This window comes from Equus caballus, chromosome 10, assembly GCF_041296265.1.
Source record: "Equus caballus isolate H_3958 breed thoroughbred chromosome 10, TB-T2T, whole genome shotgun sequence".
NCBI lineage: Eukaryota > Metazoa > Chordata > Mammalia > Perissodactyla > Equidae > Equus > Equus caballus.
Window position 1 is genome coordinate 89165644 of NC_091693.1, and position 20443 is coordinate 89186086.

The 20443-nt window shown below is 46.3% G+C and overlaps 1 protein-coding gene across 3 annotated transcripts in view; it reads left to right on the forward strand.

Annotated features, from left to right (window-relative positions):
- Window positions 1-12687, forward strand: part of PDE7B (phosphodiesterase 7B) — a 294049-nt gene extending 281362 nt beyond the window's left edge. For all 3 annotated transcript variants that reach the window (XM_005596942.4, XM_070225499.1, XM_014735201.3), the window contains 3 exons: window positions 541-637; window positions 4804-4884; window positions 9015-12687. In XM_005596942.4, the coding sequence (XP_005596999.1) occupies window positions 541-637; window positions 4804-4884; window positions 9015-9238 (402 nt within the window). In that variant the 3' untranslated portion in view covers window positions 9239-12687. The remainder of the gene's footprint in view (window positions 1-540; window positions 638-4803; window positions 4885-9014) is intronic.
- Window positions 12688-20443: the final 7756 nt, after the last annotated feature.

The following is a 20443-nucleotide window of genomic DNA, read 5'->3' on the forward strand; positions in this document are numbered from 1 at the left end:
CCCACATCCAGACAGTGTGAGGCAAGCTTTGATGTCGCTGTGCAAACAAGCACTCCCAGGTTTGATACGACAGCTCGCAGGCTGGCGGCCTGAGCTTGCTCACACACAGACGCGGGCACCTAAATGCAACACACACCATCTAAGGGATGTATGGAGTCCGTCAGCGTGGCCACTGTGGGAATGAGGTCCAAATGATCTCATATGAGTCTGGCTGGGGCCCCTGCCGCCTCCCTGCCCACGAGGGGCGGGGCAGCTTTAGGAGCCAGGCTGCAGCTTTCCTTGGCCTGCCCACCCCAAGGCTCCTCCAGGAAGCTCCGTGTCCTTGGACGGTGACTCCTCTCCCTCTCGCTGCTGTAGAGGGAGTCCTGAATGGAGGTTTTGTGTGCTGGTGAATAAGTGCTGTTTCCTCGGAGGCCGTCTGTCAACGCCAGCCAGGTCCCGGGAGGCGGGCAGGTGGGTCTGAGAGCCCCTGGGGCTCAGGCGCTGTTTGCTGCTGAAGGGTCCCCCTCTGACCACCTGCCCTGCCCTATCCTTCCTCAGATTGCCCTGAAGTGTGCTGACATCTGCAACCCTTGCAGAGTCTGGGAGATGAGCAAGCAGTGGAGCGAAAGAGTCTGCGAGGAATTCTACAGGCAAGGTTAGTGACCCACGGTGGCCTGGCCACGGCCCCTGCCCGGCAGGCAGTTTTCCTGATAAAACAGGAAACGGCTAATCCCCCCTGACGTTTGTTCGTTCCTCAACTCTCATTATCCTAATCTTCCTCTTTAGCTCTCTTGCAAACCATCCTGCCCTTTTCTGGAGATAATTTTAAAAGTAATAGCATCCACTTACTACAGAAACAGGTAGCAAGGAGGTGCAATAAAAATGAGCGAAAGTGGAATATTTATATTTACGTATATTTATATATATTTTTATAATGGCTTTCCTCTGTGGATAGAGGACTGGGAGGGACAGTTTGGTTTGTATTCTGATCTTTTTAATGAGCTGAGCGCAGCCGGAAGGCTAACTGCCGTTCGGGCCAACGCTTTCTGCTCTGACAGAAGGAGGCAGACTCTTGCCTTCCTGTATTCCTGCCCCTCGCTTTCTTAAATGAAGTTAATAATGAAACAGAGCACAGCTAGCCAAAAACTGAGTTCATCCTCTCAAATATATACAGCGAAAAGACAAATGGCCCCAAGGTAGGGTATAATTTTTAAGAGATGAAGCTCATTCAGAAACAAGGCAATGACGCGGGGAGGGCCGGGCCTCTCACGCAGCCCCGTGTCCTCGGGCCAGGTTTCAGGCTCCGGATGTTTGCTCAGGCACAACAGTGCCTTGGTGTTAGCGACAGGATCAGGTTGGAGAGGCTGAGCACAAATAAGGCCTGAAGTGCCCCACATGCCAGCTCCGTGGGGAGGTCACAATAGCAACAGAGAGCCTGTCGGAGAGGCCTCCGTAGAAAGATGTGTCATTGCCATCGAGCTGGTCCCAGAGACAGGAGACAGAGCAGACAGAGAGGGTTCACGCGGGGCCGGAGGGCCCTGCTCCCCACCTCTCGCCCTCGCCGTCCGAGCTCTCATGCAGCCCCCTCGGCTCCTCCATCTCACTTCCATCGAGGGTGAGCGGTTAGAGAGCAAGAGGTCAGTTCTATAAAATCTCCACCGAGGGAAAGACAGAAGGAGCTCTGACGAAACTGGAACAGGGCGGTTTTAGATTCGACGAGGTAAGTACTTCACTGTGGGAGAGAGAAAAACTGAGCTAGCACAGTGAGCGAAGGGCCAGGATCTTCATCCTCGGAGAGCAAACGGTGGACAGAGAAGCCCCTGCTCTGTCCGTCTTGGCTTCGACTCAGCTGTGTGCTCCTGTTGCCACAGACGTCAGTTTAACCTTTTCCTGTGCTTGTCGTGCACCTTATCTGGATTGTGGACTACTTGGGGGGGGGGGGGGGTGCGGACCATGTCACCTGGGCAGATTGTGAGGGCCATAGAGTTGGTGAGTTGAAACTGTTAACTAAGTGGACGAAATGCGTCAACCAAGAAACATAATCCGTAAGATCTCTCTGCAGAAACTGGTTGTTGTCCTAATAATCTCTGTATGTGCCGCATGACAGGTGGAACAATCTAGAATATGTGTGACTCAGATCACTAAAGGTGAGCTTCCGTGCACTTTGCTCTGGCATGTCTCCTGGCGGAGGACGGAGAATAGAGATCTCAGGTCAGGTCCTTTTTGCTTACCAGCCTTGTGGTGTAGCAGAAGTTGGCCGTTTCAGAGGGGAAGACCAGACCCGATGGCCGTCCAAACGGCCTGTCCTCCATACTGAATTCATTTTTTAAAAAATTTTATAAGTATGACTTGTATCATTTTGATTAATCTTATTCTGGCTTTCAATTTAGGATTTGGGCTTCCACAGACTCCTAATAGTCCCAGCCAAAGTATCTTTAATGATTTGTGACGTCGAGGAAAGGAAAACCCCTAAAGTCAAGGTTGAGAGCAGAGGGGAAAAGAAAGATGGAATGCCATGAATTAGGAAAACAGTGTTAAATTCTCAGAACAGAGGTTAGGAATCTAAATATCGTTCACCCCCTCCCCTCAACGCCTTAAGGAAGTAGAATTTCTGTCCTACTGTAATCTGATACTACAGATTGGTATCTTCTCAATCAACCAAGGTTCCCAGAGTCCTTATTGGCCATCTGCTTCCAGCCTTGCCTAACCCTCAGCAGAACTGTGCTTTTCCGACACCCAAAGCCCCAGTGTAGTTAGTCTATGTTTCGTAACCTCAAAATGCTCGTCGGTAAGCTTCCGAGGGGAGACAAACTGAGCGATTTTCTTCTTTGCATTCTCTACCTTGATTAACAAAGTGTCTGGAACGTACAGTGCTCTGTGAATATGTCTTGACTGAGTGGGCGAATAAATGATCTACCTGGGAGCCCTCTCCTAGTGGGGGTCCCAGGAGAAGGTCCAGAGCTGTGGAAGGGAGAATCTGAAGTGGGTGCTAAGGGATGAGCAGTGCGCACTCCAGTGGGAGAGCCACCAGGCACCTGTGGCTAGTTAAATTTAAATTCATTAAATTAAGTAAAATTTACTTCCTCAGTTTTACTGATCAGACTTGAAGGGGCTGCTATAGCCGACAGTGCAGAGAACATTCCATCATTGCAGAGGGTCCGATTGGACACCACTGGTCTCCATAGGAGTGGAAATGGGCAGAGGCACTGGGTGGGGGCGGACCATACCCCTGCCTCATCGACCTGCTGGTCCACAAGAAGATGAGGATGAGAGGATTTGTGGAGGCCCCTGCACAGCAGGCTATAGAAGAGAACATGACAATGGGAGTCATCTTAGAAGGCGCGATTAAGCCAACATACATAATTGAAGCAGAAGAAATACTGAAGAAAACTAGCTAAGAAGCAAAAACTAAAAATGAGTTATTAAGAACCCAGACTGGAGTCAGGCAGAGTGAAAGTGGGGAAGAAAGGTATTTCGAGAGAAGAATGGACAGGATTTGATATGGAGGGAGGAGGGAAGGGAGGAGTCAAGCACAACTGCTCCAAAGTGTGGAGCCTGCCCAAAAAATGACTATTCGCACAACGGTGGCTGTGAGGAGCGAGACTGGCTGCAGGAGAGTTCATTTTAGTGTGAAATGGATCTGCTCTGCCCTCACAACACTTCGTCTGGCTTCCCTGGACTCCTCAGTCTAAGCCAGAGTCATTTCCTCCCGTCACTTGAGAACCACCAGGGCCCACGAGACAGTGGGAGGGACGGCTGCAGCCTGAGAGAAAATGACGGACAGGTGGTGTTCCTACGGTTCTCGCTGTAGGAGCCTTCAGGAACACTCCAGAGCAGACTTCCTAGGTTGGAATCCAGCCTCCCGATCTCTAGCAGTAAGACCTTGGGTCAACACACTTCCCTCCCCTTCATCTCAATTCCCTCTCCTGTAGATGGGATTACAATAATAATTATGAGGATCAGATTAATTAATAGGTAAGATGCTTCGAATACTGCCTGGCACACAGTCGGCATGACATAAGTGCTGTCCTTGTATCTCTTCTAGTTGAGAGGAGGGCACACACAGCTGTGAGCCCAGCTAATGTTTCTGAGGACCAGCTTCTCCACTGATCAGCCAGATTATTTTTCCCCAATGCAAAAATTATCCACCGTTTTTCACCCTCAGGTGGAACCGATAATATGTATCCTGATCAAGCTGCTCATGATGCATTTCTCCTTTGGTCTTCTAGCTGACAAAGGCATGAAAAAGAAATATCATTCTGACCTCTAGACTTTTTTTAACTTCAGTTACATTAGGTAAAATTCTAAGGCGACAGAATAAAAGACAGCAGACCTTTATTTCCGACTAATTGTGTAGCCGCAGCCCAAGATGCTCTCAGATAAGATCTTCCAGTCCCTTTCTTCATTTCCTACCCTCCTCATTATTCCTGGTCATTCAGGGGAAACCGGACTAGGGTCAGGCAGAGTGAAAGGATCAGAAAAGCATAAAATTTGTTTTCTTAACCTGTAGCTTAAAGACAGAACCTCCATTTCATGTTAGGAAATCTCCCGTTAGCTGTGCTCTTGTTTTTATGCATCTTTTTCAAAAAAGACCCAGAGCACACCTGTTTGCAACGAGCCTATTGTAAACGGTTGTTGACACACTGATACTTGGAATTTTCACTGGAAGCTACCAGAGCAAGTCAGTGCTAAAGGACTCCCAGTGATAACAAGAGGGGAGCAGTAATTCCCAGAACAGCTTCTTCCAACCAGGTCGTTAAAACTTTCACCGCTCACTTTTGTAAGTCCTGGATGACCAGTGTGTTTCTCCTTTCTTCCTAGGTGACCTTGAACAGAAATTTGAACTGGAAATCAGTCCTCTTTGTAATCAACAGAAAGATTCGATCCCTAGTATACAAATTGGTGAGTTGAATTCAATCTTTATTTTAAATGAATGGTTTTGGTATGTCTGCCACACACAGCTACACACAGCTTTTAAAAGATCCAAACTGGAGGTTTAATCAATGCCCCTGTGAACGGCTGAGTCCAGATAAACACTCTGGCCATGAGTAGGTAATAATCCTAGGTAAAAATCCACTAGGTAATTTCCACTGAGAAATTATGAAAAATAGGGAAAAGGCTTTGTTACAGACCCTTAAGTAACCTGGATCACCTTGGTAGTTCAGAATGGAATCAAAACCAAATAGCAAGAAGGAAAGGAACGAAAATCAACTATTCGCTGCTGAAGAGCGAGTTACCCTGCACCCTCTTTAGGACTTGAAGGGTGGGAAGTCAGCAGAATCTGCCTTTAGGAGCCTTCCAGTTTGGGTCACTACCCTTCATTCCCAGCACACGGCCCCGAGGGCTCAGACCCCAGGCCGTGCCCCGTGAGCCGTGCTAGCCCTGTGGCCTGGGCTGTCATGCTCTCCACTCTCCACTGTCTCATTCTCTCAGGACCACGCTTTCAAGTGTCGATGGCAATAAACTGCTCACCTGCAACATTGAGGCATCTAAAATAAGTATTACTTTAATGAAGTTATGCGTAAGATCGTTAAGCAAATCAAACTGTGGACATTTTAGGCACTTTAGTGGGGAAGATATTTGTGATCCAGGAAGAATTTCTATTGCTCCTTAAAACACTCTACCAGTTTGGGGCCAGCCCCGTGGTTAAGTTCACATGCTCCACTTCAGCGGCCCAGGGTTCATGGGCCCACATCTCAGGCACAGACCTACACACCACTCATCAGATCATGCTGTGGTGACATCCCTCACACAAAATAGAGGAAGAGGAAGATTGGCACAGACGTTAGCTCAGTGACAATCTTCCTCAAGCAAAAAGAGGAAGATTGGCAACAGATGTTAGCTCAGGGCCAATCTTCCTCACCAAAAAAAAGAAAAAAAGAAAAAGAAAACCACTCTACCAATTCCACCTAGATTTAAAGCAAGTCTTTCTTTTCCTTGCAGTTCCCTCCAGTTAAAACCAAGCTCAGAACTTCAACTCTTTTACTTATAAGCTATGGCCCTGACACGCACCGGTCCGCATTTCTCATCAGTTCCCATAGGCCTCAGGTAGCCAGCTTAATGCATTCACAGTGCTGCAGACCTCTGCAAGGCTGGGGGAGAAAGGGGTCCCCCAAAAGATCAGCTGAAAATTAAGAAAACCTTAGCAAGTTAGAATGATCTGCTTGCAACACCGAGCCTCAAATCTAACCACAAAAGTCATAAAGTCATCCTGAGGAAATAGGGACAAAATCAGTCTAGTTACCAAGATTTGAATGGAATGTACAAATATTAAAATAGGTATGTTGGAATTGTGAGATTATTGGCTGTCCATTTTTTTCCAAATAGCCTTAATATTGTTATGCTGTTTTTACAATTAAACTGAAAAAAGGAGGGGGGCAGTGTTATAAAAAATAGGACCCAGGAAGAACCCAGAGCGGAGGCAGCTACGGAATTGCTGGGGGGAGGGGAGCAGCATCAACAGAAATGCCGCCGCCTCAGGCTGCCTGGATCAGCCTCAGCTGCAGAGGTTCTGCAGATGCAGATGTGACACGGAAGGGACAGACCCTGACCAAAATCCTAACCCCGGGACCCAGTGTGTTAAAATCCGGCTAGAAAGAAATTTGCCAGGCAACTGCCGACAGCATTGTGAACCCCCAAAGAAAAGTGTCCACGTTGTAAAGATCACAACCTGGATTTGCAAACAGACCTGATTTCAGAGATTCTCTCCTGTTGTTGTCATGAGAACACACTTATTTTGTCAGGTCGTATGCCCTGATTTTCAGCTCAGGAAAATGTGGTTACCATGGTTACTGTTTTGAAACTGGGATGGGGGTTGAGTGTGTAGGAAAATCCCACGGCTGCTGCACTGGCACACCAAGGATGAGGAGAAAGCAACGGTGGCTCTGACACAACCCCTAGTGCACAGACCTTTCCCTGTCTCTGCTCCTTGTCTCCCAGCTGTAGGTCCGGGGCGGGGAGGTGTGGTGGGCAGGCCTAGTTCGGATGGTTATGTTGCTTTTACAATTAAAATTGGAAAAATCCGAACAGATAAACAGAGTCTAATGGGAGCCACGGCTTCAGCTTCCGAGACGAGGATTTTTCCAGGGGGGTCCTAAGTAATGCAGCCATTTCCTCTGTCCTGACTCCCCTGGGACTGAAAATGTCCCCTCTCTTTTTCTTGTCCCAGTCCTCAATGAGACTTTCCTGAGCGCCATCTTGGGTTCAGACCCGGTTTTCTGTTTAGATAATCGATATTCACCCAAGTGGAAGTGGGGCTTACTCCCCACCTCCCACCCCCGTTCCTCCCTCTCCCTATCAAACGCTGTGTTTTAAAAAGGAAGATACAAATGGAATGATCTCTGATTGGTGAGAGCTACAGAAAGATGAGGAGAAAGAGGCTTTCCTTCCATCCCTTTCACTCTGAGGCTACCGTCTCTCCCGGGCCCCCCCCACCTCGGGCAGGACAATATCCCGGCAAAGCCAGTACATCCCCGAGTGGCAGAGGGAGGTTGGTACAACTCACTGGCACCAGCAGGACAGGTTCTCGAGCTGATCTCGCAGAAGACTTCCTTCACTTGCCTCCACGCGTCTATTCAGACATTGGGATGGCCTTCCCTCTACTCTGAGAGGTCTTTACACCTGCGAGTAGAAATACAGAGGTGTAATTCCACAGTAACTTCGGGAAGAAAATGAGTTGATTTTTAAGTATTGGACTTTAAAATGTTAGGTTTGTAACTTTTTGTTATATTTAAGATAAACTTGACAGATATTCACACTTTGAACTTTAAAATAGTGTAATGTTGCAGACTACGTTTTTAGATGTCTAATCTCTCGTAACGTGAACAATATTAGAAATTAGATATGGAGGCTGTGAAGGAGGTGAGGAAAATTCAAGAATGAAACCATCCCTTGCTGACTCCGTGTCTAACCTTACTGAAATATAGAGAAAGTTGCTGGCTTACTTTCTTCCTCAGGCTCAGGTTATACAAAATGATCTTATAATATTTAAATCACGGTTCACATAAGATGCGATAATGCAGACATGTGCAACAACATTTTGCGTTGCTGCATCCTTTTCCCATCTCTGTAGCCTCCTCAAAGGTCAAGTGTCTGCTGTTTGTCGGATAAGAAGATCATCAGAGCAAGCCTTATAATTCACATGCCTGTAAACACCCAGCGTTAGTTGTTGGAAGACTTTGTCATGCTGAAAACACTTGCCTTTCTCCCCACACCTACATTTCAAGGAAATGCAGTAAACCAAAATATGTCCAAGTTTGCGATGATTCCAGTAATTCCAGCCTAGACTGAAAGTTCTCTTTGTTTTAATAAACCATGTTAATACAGAGAGCACATTAACAGTGAAACACGATTAGAAAGCAGCAAGTCTAAAATAATTAAGAGAACAAACGTGCACACAAAGTCTAATATCAAACGACCTCATCTAGTCGTTAAAGCAGGACTTTGATGCAGGTGAAAATCCGTACCGAAGACAGAGGAACTTTTCTTTACCTGCACTTAGTCGTCTAACATAATTGGAAGTAAGACAACACTATGAACAATACTTCTGCAAGAACATCCTATGGGGTCAACGTGCCATCCTTCAGAGGGTCTAAATCAGTGACCTGCCCTCGCTGATGTCATTGCCCTCCCCCCACCACGACCCTCCTTAGCCCTAGTACCGACTTTATTTTACTTTTTTGTTCATATGTCTTTCTCCCTTCTCAAATAATAACAGTTAGTAGTTATTGTGTTTACTATGTGCCAGAAGCTTCCTAAGCATGTCATGTGTGTTAAGTCCTTTCACTGTCCTAACAACCCTGTGCATTTGGTACGCTTCTTAGCTCCTTTTTACAAAGGAGGAAACCGAGGCACAGAGAGGTTAAATGTCAAGCCCAAGGTGACATATCTTAAGCTCCCAAGTTGAGAGTGGGGACCCCATCTCGTTTGCCTTCGTGTCCCTGGGCCGAGCGCACGGTGGCCCCAGCCGCCTGTGGGGAGGAACAGTGCGTTCTACTGTCCTCATGATCATGCGTTTGGCCCTCCCGTTCCAGGTTTCATGACCTACATCGTGGAGCCCCTGTTCCGGGAATGGGCCCGCTTCACGGGAAACAGCGCCCTGTCAGAGAACATGCTAAGCCATCTCGCACACAACAAAGCCCAGTGGAAGAGCCTGTTGCCCAAGCCGCACAGAGGCGGCAGCGGAGGCGGCCCGGACCTCGCAGGCCAGGGGGCTGAGAAGGAGGAGCAGACTGGGACCAGAGGGGACACCCCCTAGTGCCAGCCAGGCCTGCCCCCTGCTCTGCACACCGAGAGGCTGGGCACCTCCTCGAGCAGAGGCCTCCAGGGAGGGGAGAAGCCCTGAGGGGTTCCTGCCACCAGCCCAGCCGCTCTCTGGGTCTCCCCCGGGGGCTCTTTGTGACGCCACCCTCCTCATCCTCACCTGCCTCCCTCCTTTGTCCAAGTGTACAGAAGCCATCCGCCACCTCAGTCGTCACCTCAGCATTAGCTGCCGAAAGGAGCAACTGCATCCAGCCACGTGGGAGCTGAGTCCAGGAGCAGCTCGCCCTGCGAGGAGGGGATCGGGAAGTGGGAGGGAGGTGCTTCTGCCGTGTCCCCAGGGCCTGGGTCACACAGGACGGGCAGCAGCTCCTCAGTCTGGAGCACCTTCGCGTTTGCCGTCTGACTGCTGATCTGCGTGACAAAAACACCAGCATATTTGGAACTCCAAGGATATTGGTCTTAAGTGCCAGCGCACAGATGAGAGTGTGAGAGAAAGTAACTTCTATTTTAATAATAATTATTATGATAAAAATAATAATAAATCTTTTTAACTTTTCTATTGTATGCACTAGACAATGGATCTAAAACTTTGGGCTAAGATCGCTCAGTGCACCCAGGCCGGAACAGGGGGGGTCATTGCTTTGTTACTGACGTTAGGCCACTTTGGGGCCGAGATCTGCGTCTTCTCAGTTCCAGAAACCACGTGTCCCACCCCATCCGAGGGAAGGTGCTGTACAGTTCATTCCTTTGCACCCTTAGCCGATCCGTCTTTTATCAGTAACTCAGATTCAGCGACATGTTTCTATCCACACTGTACATCTTCTGTAGATAACAGCGCTACTGAACCCCAGGCCAAAATCCGTGAGTGTGGTGGGGTCGCTACCTGTATAAACAACGGCACTGTGAACAGATACTGTTAGTTTTCATACAAGAGAAGGCGTTTGTAAATATGGTCTAGAGTTTATTAATATACTATTGTTTGCAGATAAAGGCCTTAACTTTAAACGTCTTTCATCCTCTGGAAGCTGCCCAACTTGAATCCTCACAGATGTCCTTCTCAACTGCCTTCCACGTCCATCTTCCTGCTTTCCAGCTAAGGTCACAAAACAAACTGAATAAAGTCTTTGAGGAACTCTCGTGGGAACTCCACGTGCATTCCTCTTGAGACCGTAGTGTTTACTCTACGGCACAAGGAGCGTGTCCTCAGACTAACGAGACCCTTCCAGCCAGCCGGAAGGCCTTTCCAACACAGCAATGTTGCACACGGCTCTAACAAGCCAGCTGATGAGTTCGTGTGTGTGTGACTCTTGTCATGGACGTGGCGGTGTATCAACCTCGAAGGTAGACATAGCAGGTCTCACATGCCTTCTGTGACCCTGTCATCTAAGCGTCAGGGAACTCCCCTGAGCCCCCACCCCACTTTCGTCTGCTGTGGCTACAGTACCAAAGCACCTTTGACTTATGGTTGGCATGCATTTCTTTGGTGTTGATAGTAACTGGATTTTTCTTTCTCCTTCATTTCATGTGAACAACTACCCAACTGTTTAGCTGAAGTTAACATTATTTAAGCAAAGAAAATATTTCAGTTTTCTGACAGAATTTGCCTTCCTGGCAGGTCATTGTGGTCAATTACGGCTCCAGAGTCAAGTTGGGATTTTGTTGTCATTTTGTCTGCAGACACTTGGCTGGAAAATCGATTGGTTGCAGCATTCTCTAGTCAGCTAAACTGTGCGTTCAACCTTTTCTCTAGAAGTTAGATGAAAATTGGTGGGGCCTCTTTCTTTTTACCTTAAACGATGTGGTAATGGGAGAATGATCTGATCATTTCTGCCACTGCCAAGCTGGTTCATGAGCCGAGAGAATGACAGCTAACACTCACTCCCTAAGTGTAACTGCTTTTTTTTTTTCCTCCTAACATACAAATGGAATGTTCAAAACTTGACTGGATTGTAATAAGTTCCTGTAGAGAGACTGAGGCTGGCAGGGTTAAGGCTTAGGGGAAATTTTGGAAAGTTGGTTATATTTTCATTAAAGTAGGAGACATTGTCAGATGGTACTAAAGAAAGTGTGAAAACCTCAGGAAATGGATGGACAATAATTCAAAATTGTTGATGTGGGTAAGAAGGGAAGTTGTGAAAACTCAGCACTAACTTTGTTCTTGTTTCTCTGTAACAACTCTGAACTGACACACGAGTCTTTATTGCTAAAACACTCTGAAGCTCTCTGCTTGGTGAGGCCCCACAGAGGACATGTTGAATGTATTCCTGCTTCCAAACCTCTCTTATTTCGGTTTGTGATGCAGACAGGGCTTTGGGGCTGTCTATTTAATGTACATGAGGTCAACTCAAGGACAGCCATTCCCGGAGACAATACAGTAGAGATAAGATGGAAGATGATAGTTTAGCTAATGGGGCCTTTACCTTGAGTTTAGGAAATAGACTTTGTTTAAATTATATTTATATCATAACTTAAATAAGATTGGGATGTTTTTAGTAGTTCCAAGTTTATAGGACAAAAGGGTTTATGTTACAATCAGGTCTTGAAGAAGAGCTCACAGAGAAGACTACCGAATATCCAACAGTCAAGCTTATGAAGCAGCTACTAGTACAATAAAAATCTGAAGTAAAATGAGACCTCGTGCGTAAACCAGATGCATCTGTGTCCTTCTTTCAACCATCTGAGTTCTTTGCTTTTTGGCAAAAAAATAAAAAAGAAAGAGAATGTGAAAACTGTTTTTTCTTGCCTACTTGCCTACTAGTGGCTCTCTTGCAATATTTCCACGGAAGGAATCCAATTACTAGTTAAGACACAGCTATTGGACGCCCACGGACTTCTCACCTTCTTCTTCTTCTAGTCCATGCACCATCAATAGCTGACCGATCAAGTTCAATTCTTTCATTGCCTGAGAAGAAAGGTATCAAAGGGCTATTTTCAGTAAGCGAAAGGTAGAGTCAAAATCAAGTTAAGAGAGAGAGACTATATATCACTGCCAGGCCTGATGGGAAAGCCTGTTTTTCGTTTTCACAGCGTCCGTGAGCAGTCAGAACCTTGCTCACGGAGCCCTGACCTACCCACAACTCCCAGCTGGGCTGAGCGAACCCCGGCTCCACCTTGACCTGCTTAAGGCCTCTCGCAGAGGACGTGGAGCGTGTCCCGCAACACAGTCTACAGACAGCGCTTCCTACAAACAGACTCGTTTTGTAACCTTTTCTCGTGTTGATTCAGATCTGCTCACTGATTTGAAAACTGGTTATGAGCTTGTATCTCACTGTATTTCTTATGCTTTGTTCTTTTAAGCAAACCCTTAAAATTGTGCTGTTTTGTGTACACAGGTGAGATTTGGGAAAAAAAACCATCTTGTGAGTTTTTGCTCAAAATGTGGCCTAAATAGCCATTGGCATGTCTAGATAAACAACTAAAAATAAAGATAATTTCTTAAGAATATAACAATATGTTAATATCCTGATTCTCACCAGATAACATGTTACCAGCCAACCAATAGGATTCAACAAAAAGGACCCACTGCTCAGGAGAGGGAAAGAGCACAGATGCAGATGTGGTCCAGGTGACTCCTGCCACCAGGGGCTGCAGAAATAGCCACATCTGTGAAGGCATCACTTCCAGTTAGTCCCAAGTTAGAGAAAGAGGGCCACCGTTCAGCTGTGCATTTCCCCTGAGTCCTGATCTTTCTCTGACTCACATTTGTCAAACTCATCTGTGAACGGGAATGAGGTACAATGTTTTAGGTTCTGAAAACATAGCAGACTCAAATCAAGAACCACGTGTTCAAAACATGGTTTTACATTTCAGGATTACAAGCCACCAAGAAGAGCAGAATAGTTCAGGCAGGACAATTGAATGTCCTAAATCTATCTGGAAATAAAGGAGAAAAAATACCGTTCATGTTTCCCAGAAACAGCCTTGTATCTTTACATATTCTGCTCGTATCCATTTTATTAAGATTTATATTCAGAATCTCACTAATTCCTTAATGCCTTCCCAGTGCCTGAACACAAAGCCACTGTTTCATTTATGGGCATTCTAGGTCATAAACTCAAAATCAAAAGTAAGACCCCAGTAGTACTCTCAGTAAAGGTCAGACATGACTTTCAAACGTAGCCGGGAACCTAGCTGAAGCGTCACCAAACAGGCCAGGCCCATGGCAGCAGCTGAACTTCAACCCAACAAATACTGGTTTAGGATCCACTATATGCCAGATGTTGTGCTAGATATTTGGGATATAAAAAGACCCAGGCCCTCCAGCAGCCTTCAGACTTGCGTCAGAGACTGGTGTTACCAGTGAACACTTCACGAGAACGCTGGAGAACATCTGTGAGGACTCAAAGGCAGGTAAAGCTCCCTCCTGGGGTACAACCCAATAGAAAGCAGAGGAACTTTGGAGACAGAAGTGGGTTCCAATCTTGATTCTGTCACTGACTTGCTCTGCGGCGTCAGGGACGTTACTAAACCTGTGTAAAATTATGTCCAGACCATAACATCATTTACAGTATTGTTGTGGCAGCTAGATGAAGATTCCAGAGGGAAAGCACAAGCAACTGTCTGGGACGTGGTAGGCTTTCCGTAAATACTAGTTCTCTCCTCTTAAATTACAAGAAGCTTGGCAAATAGCCCTTCACACATGGGTAAGAATGGGGAGAATATATGAGAAAAATGCTGGTGATTTCATATTAAGAAGTCAAACTCATTTTTACATTTTTTTAACAGATGGGTTGATTTATGTACTTATTTATTACAAACTTGGGTAAAAGATTACCCCTGCAATCCGTTGGTCACGTGAAGGTTCTGCCTCAGCTATAGCCTAGGTTTCTGTTTAGTCTCTATATTCTAGCGTAGAAGATAGGATATCTGTTGTTGGCAGTTCTGTCAGAAATTTCTGTGAAGGCAACAGCTCCTAGAAACAAGATGAGAGTCAATTGTCTCCTTCTTTCTGGCTGGTAATAGCTCTGGACCTTTCTGGTCCTCTGTGTCAAGCCCTGAAAGGTGTCTGGGCTTTCACAGGCTCTGCGGGAGCAGGCGTGGGTTGGTGCCTCAAGGATGCGCTTGGTTCACTCCACTCACACCATTCCACACACATTCTCAGCTGATGCCTGCTGTGTGTCCTAGAGCCTACTGTGTGTCCTAGAGCCTGCCGTGCATCCTAGAGCCTACTGTGTGTCCTAGAGCCTACCATGTATCCTAGAGCCTACCGTGCGTCCTACAGCAGGACAGAAAGCAGAGGCTCTTCTTAACCTCCTGTCGCAGAATGGAGAGGACCCAGTCCTGCCTCCGTGGGAATGAGATGGACAAACATTTGAGTGATGACTAAACAGGGAGCTTTGAGGGGCTTTTTTTTTTTTCAATTCAGCCAGAGAGATTATTAGAAAATATTTAAGTTTTAGCTGATATGGTTTGCAGATGCATGGTTGCCTTGCTTAGTCATCTAAGCAAAGATGTATCTTGGATTCAATTGCCTGAAATGCTTTAAATTCTGGTATTGCAAGTGCCGATTTAATCTTCAGTAATTTTTTTCCCTTTTAAGGAAGCAGTGTGGGAGAGCTTTAAAAGTGTGGGCTTTGGAGTCAGACAGACCAGAATTCAAATCCCTCATTATCACTTGCTGTTAACCCCACCACTCAGCTAATTTAATCTCTCTGAGTCTCCATTTCCTCATGTAGAACGTGAGAGTAACTCCCACCTCCCAGAGTGGTTTTGAGGTCAACATTAGAGAACAGACATGAAACACACAGCATAGTTTCTAGCAAAAACAGGATACTCGACAAATGTAAATTCCTCCGTCATCTAAAGAAAAAAATCTACAGGGTGGGAGTTGGGCTACTTCTTTTTCCTTCCCTAGGCTGTACAATTTTTCTGCTAAAGAAAACACGAGACTTATTAACAGACACTGAGCATGCTTATATCTACAGGCGGCCAGCTTGATCGTAAAATGATCCTCATAATATGGACAAAATACTGTAAAAATTGATTACAGAAAGAAGACCGTGCTCTGGGTTACTAAGGATACACTGATAAGACCGTGGACAAATAAGGGACTATCTTTTCTGATTTTAAAGTAAATACTCCTCAGTCCAGCAGAGAGAACCAGTTTTATCTAAGCCTCTCCTAGACTTGGTGATAATACAGCCCTGGCTGGAGAGAAATGTCAGTTACAGAAGCAAAGCTTAATAACCTGTCAGGTTTTCGTGAATTCCACTCAGATCCTACAAACCCTATCCACAGAGGTTTCCAGGAGCCATTCCCCTAGTAACTTCATCAGATCCTTTCTGGCCACTGACAGCAGAGGCAGAGAAGTCAAGGGTGGCCTCTGCAGATAGATGACCCTAAAATAGATTCTATCCTTCTGAACTAACATTTTCAAAATTGCTTAAAAACGTCTGTGCCAAAAGATGTTTGTTAAGTATTCCCTGGGGGAAAAAAATGGCTCCATAGCCAAAGAAGTTGGAGAAACAACAGATTAAAAGCATGGGTTTTGGGGGCGGCCCTGCGGCAAAGTGGTTAAGTTTGTGTGCTCAGCTTTGGTGGCCCAGGATTCGCCAGTTTGGATCCCAGGTGTGCACTTACCCACTGCTCATCAGGCCGTGCTGTGGCAGTATCCCACATAGAAGAACTAGAATGACCTACAACTAGGATATACGACTATGTGCTGGGGCTTTGGGGAGAGAAAAAAAAGGAAGATTGACAACAGATGTTAGTTCAGAGTCAATCTTCCTCACCAAAATAAAGCATAAAGCATTGGCCTAAAAATTAAAAAATTAAATTTAAAAAAGCCCAGCTTTCTCTCCTGCATGCTTCTCAGAGCCTGTCGTATGCTCATGTGCATCTCCAACGAGAGGACATGGACGACATCGTTTGTTCGGATCCAATTCTGGTTTCGTATCATGAAGCCTTCCTTGACCACACCAGCTCAGGAAGATCTCCCCATTTCTCACAGAATCTCCCCATCCAGTCCTGTGAGTGTTACTGGTCATGTGTCACTGTGAACACATGTGTGTGTCCTGCTCGACTGGAGAGCGCGACAACATCCGGTGACCTGCCTGAGGTCATGGCGCAGTTTCATCACTTACTGGGTGTCTGACCTTGAGCAAGTTTCCAAACTCTTTGTGCCTCAGCTTCTCCATCAGTAAAATGACAATAAAAATATTACCTATTTCATAGAATTTCTGACAATTAATAGAGTTCGTGCATGTCAAGCACTTTGAAGGGTGCCTGGCACATGGGAAACACGCAATAAGTGTCGGCAGAAACCAACGTCTTGCCCCCTCGCCCCCACATGCCCTCTCAAGCCCGATCTGTAAGCCATTTGGCGACAGGAATAACTATCTTTTTTTCTGTACTCTTACAGTGTAGCACAGAAGGCACGGAATAAATACCTCAAATAAAAGAATATATTTTTGATTAATAAACTGAAATCATATCAAAATAATAGGTTAACATTTAAATCCAAACAAGTTCCTATTGTAACAATAAATGTACCAATAATTTGAACTCAGATGTTGTTTTTCAGTGATGCCTACTGCAATCCGGTAGACATATATCGATTCTAGGAACGTGGTTTTGGAAGACAATAGCTTTTCTGCTCCCAGTTCATAAGCTTACTCTTCCAAGTGCTAAGACTGAAGACTGTTTCCCTGCAGGACTTGATGTCCAGATACCACTAGGTTTTGTGCCCATTCAACTGGAGGAGAAGCCTGGAGGACCACTGAGTGCCTTCCTTCGCAGAGCTAATAAAATTCCCGTTTTAACACAAACCCAAGAAAATGCGGAGAAAATCCCAAAGCTCGTCTTTGAAAAAGGAACATGGGAGCAACCGATGAGTCTCCTGGTTTATCCTCGTCATGAGCACTGGCGATTACACACGGGCGGCTCCTGCTCTTCCCCCCAGGAATCGAGTCCATGTGCATTTCAACGTCGTCAGCAAAGTAAGCCCAATGGACCAAAACACGGGGTCAGTTTCTGGGTTACTTATTTCTCCCTCCTTCCCACTGCTGTGTTTTCGTTTGGACCTTCCTAACAGGAGAGCCAGACTCCACATGTCAACAGACTTTGATCCACATTTGAAGAAAGATACTTTACAAATGAAAACACTGATAGTGTCATATACTAGCATAAAAGAGAAGGGTGTTCTCTAATTATAGACAAATTTTCAAGTATTAGTCTGACTGACAGAGAATAACAAGAAGTTCCCATAGATCATTCAATACTTAGTTATGTAACATGCTGTGAAATATTTCTTAGATGCTTCTACTGACTTTAGATATGAAAAATGTGTTAATCAGGGGCCAGCCCCCTTGCCAAGTGGTTAAGTTTGCGCACTCTGCTTTGGCGGCCCAGGGTTTCACTGGTTCGGATCCTGGATGCAGACATGGCACCACTCATTAGGCCATGCTGAGGTGGCATCCCACATGCCACGCCTAGAAGGACCCACAACTAAAAATATACAACTATGTACTGGGGGGCTTTGGGGAGAAAAAGTAAAAATAAAATCTTTAAACAAAAATGCATTAATCATCTCACTAAAAGCTTATCAAAAAAATATCCTCTTGCAATGAGAACTTTCTTTATCTTAAACTCTTTTGGGAAACTTGAAATTTTTTTTCACTCTGATCAATTGTTTATTTAACAGCAGTTTTCCAGGTCTTAAGCGTGATTTAAGGAATGTCCAGCACACAACAACCTACATGAGCGGCAGGCAGCCAGGCTCCGGCTGTTCCCCACGGTGACTGTGCAGTCCCTGCGTGGACAGTGAAGTCGGGGGCACCGCTCCCAGCCTCTGAGCGGGATGAGATGCAAAAGGCCGTCAGTGGGGCAGGCAGGCCACAGAGCAAGAGCTGTGTGCCACGGCCTCGCTCTCCTGAGCATTTGGGTACATACAAGTGTCCTGGAAAAGCGTCAGGGATCGTGGGGGTGGGGAGGAAAACTGACTTGAAAACTAAAACGTCTACTGCGTGTTAATAAAGTCTTACTTGGGCTGGCAAACGAGCCGTGGAGCAAGCAGTTACGGGACACGATTATTCTTCTCTGCCGCTTTCAGAGCTAAGCATTTTACGGACACAAATTTTTTGACGCATGGTTGGTAAAGGCCCCGACCAGATGTCAAGTATGTCATTAAACTTTGCCCATAGAAACCAAACCACTTGTAAGAACTCATCCCTGAGGCCTACTCTCATTTCAGAAACAATAACAGTGCAGCCTATTTTACAAGTTTGTAGCGAGGATTAGAGCTAACGTAGACCGAGTGCCTTGCACAGTGTTTTGTATATTATTGACACTTAGTAAATAGTAGGTTTTATCGACCAAAAGCAATGGTGATGCCGTCTATGTTCCATTTGCTGCAAGAGGTTATTCAACTCTTCTTCTAACTCAAATGAGACTGTCAATAGAGACAGGAGGCAAGGAGGGGAAATGACAAGGGGAGTCAGCTTATATGGGTTTTTCTTTGACATGTGAGGGAAAATAAGTGTTTAAAGAAGAATAACCAAGATGAAGCAAAATTACCACTCTTCTTGTGCATTAGCGTCCTAGGGCTGCTGTCACAAATAACCACAAACTGGGGGGCTGAAACAACAAAAGCTTATTCTGCCGCAGTTCGGGAAGCTGGAAGTCTGAGACCACGTGTCAGCAGAGCCGTGCTCCCTCCGGAGTCTCTGGGGAAGAATCCTTGCCTGCCTCTTCTGCCTCTGGTGGTGGCCAGCAGTCCTTGGGGTTCCTTGGGTTGTGGCAAGACACTCCAGTCTCTACCTACGTCCCCATGTGGCCTTCTTCCCTGTGTGTCTGTGTCTCTGTTTTCTATTCTCATAAAGGAACCAGTCATGGGATTAGGGTCTACCCTAATCCAGTTTGACCTCATCTTAGCTAATTATATCTACAAAGACCTTATTTCCCAATAAGGTCACTTTCCGAGGTTCTGAGTGGACCTGAAGGTTGAGGGGGAGGGCACCGTTCAGCCCAGGGCACCTCGACACTCCTCACTCATCCACCCTATGCTCCATCTCCCATCTGTCACACACACACACACAGATGGCCTCGGCCATGAGGCATGGTTGGTTCTGCCCATTGGCAGGTGAATTCTGGAGAAGTCTCACAAGAAGGAGGATCAAGAGCACATCTTCGTTCTTTCCTCGATACTGTCTTCTTACTAATTCAGATCTCTGAAAAACAAGTCTTCAGAATCCCACTGGCATCAGCCGTCTGGAGAGGACAGTGTGAGTCATGGTCCACGTTTTGGCTTCCTCGTTCTCCCATCATCACTCATGTTCCAGACACTCATTTATTATTTTAGAGGCAAAGCAATTTATGTGAGGACAGGTCCTGGAGGTTGGGCCATGGGAGTGACTAGCTTCAGGAGTGTGGAGGAGAAAGTTATTGAAGATAAGGAACACAAAGGAGCTGGTGGCAGAGGAGTTATCCACCTCTTTGCTGAAGTCGTGTCACACAGGACAATGGCAGGACTCCGGTGAGAAGCCTGGAGCTTCTCCAGTAACTGAGGTGGAGAATGCGGAACACCAAATGGGGGCAGAGACAGGGAAGTGGCAGCGCTTTACCGCAAGAACCAGGAGAAGAAAAGTTTTAGGGTTTTTGATCCCTCAATGAGGGTAGAAGACTGATGGTCTAAAAGGGGCAGTAAGACATGAGAAGGCACTGATCCCACTTCCCAACATTGACAGGAAGGGCAGTTGCCAATAACTGGCCCCCACTTGAAAGAATTCCAGAAAGCGGTGTCCTTGGGGGACCGTTCTCAGTTGAAGCACGGAGGATAAAGGAATGTCTGGTGCAGATGGAGGAGGTAAGAGGGTGTTTATCCTGGTCGGGGAGCTCCAGAGAACCTAAGAGAAGGGTCCAGAAGGAGACTGGCAAGAGAAGGTTGGATCAGAATAACCTGGGGTCTGAGGCTGCAGGAAGGATCCATGGATGGCAGAAGCGTGATTCTTAGGTGGTAAATCAGCTGAGGGAGGGCAGACTAAGCTGGCCATCAGACTGCCCAGAGAACAAGTCCCAGCGTTCCCCCTGTGGCTGGGAGCAGATGTGGGATGCACAGAGTCCTCCGGGAACCACTTCGAAGCATTAGGGGAAAAGCCGAACTCTGAGCTCTCAGAAAACGTGACCTCTGGTCTGGATTGACTGTGATGGTCCTAGGGAGGCTCTGGGCAGGAGCAACTTTCATGCGGGTACCCGGAGAGTAGTT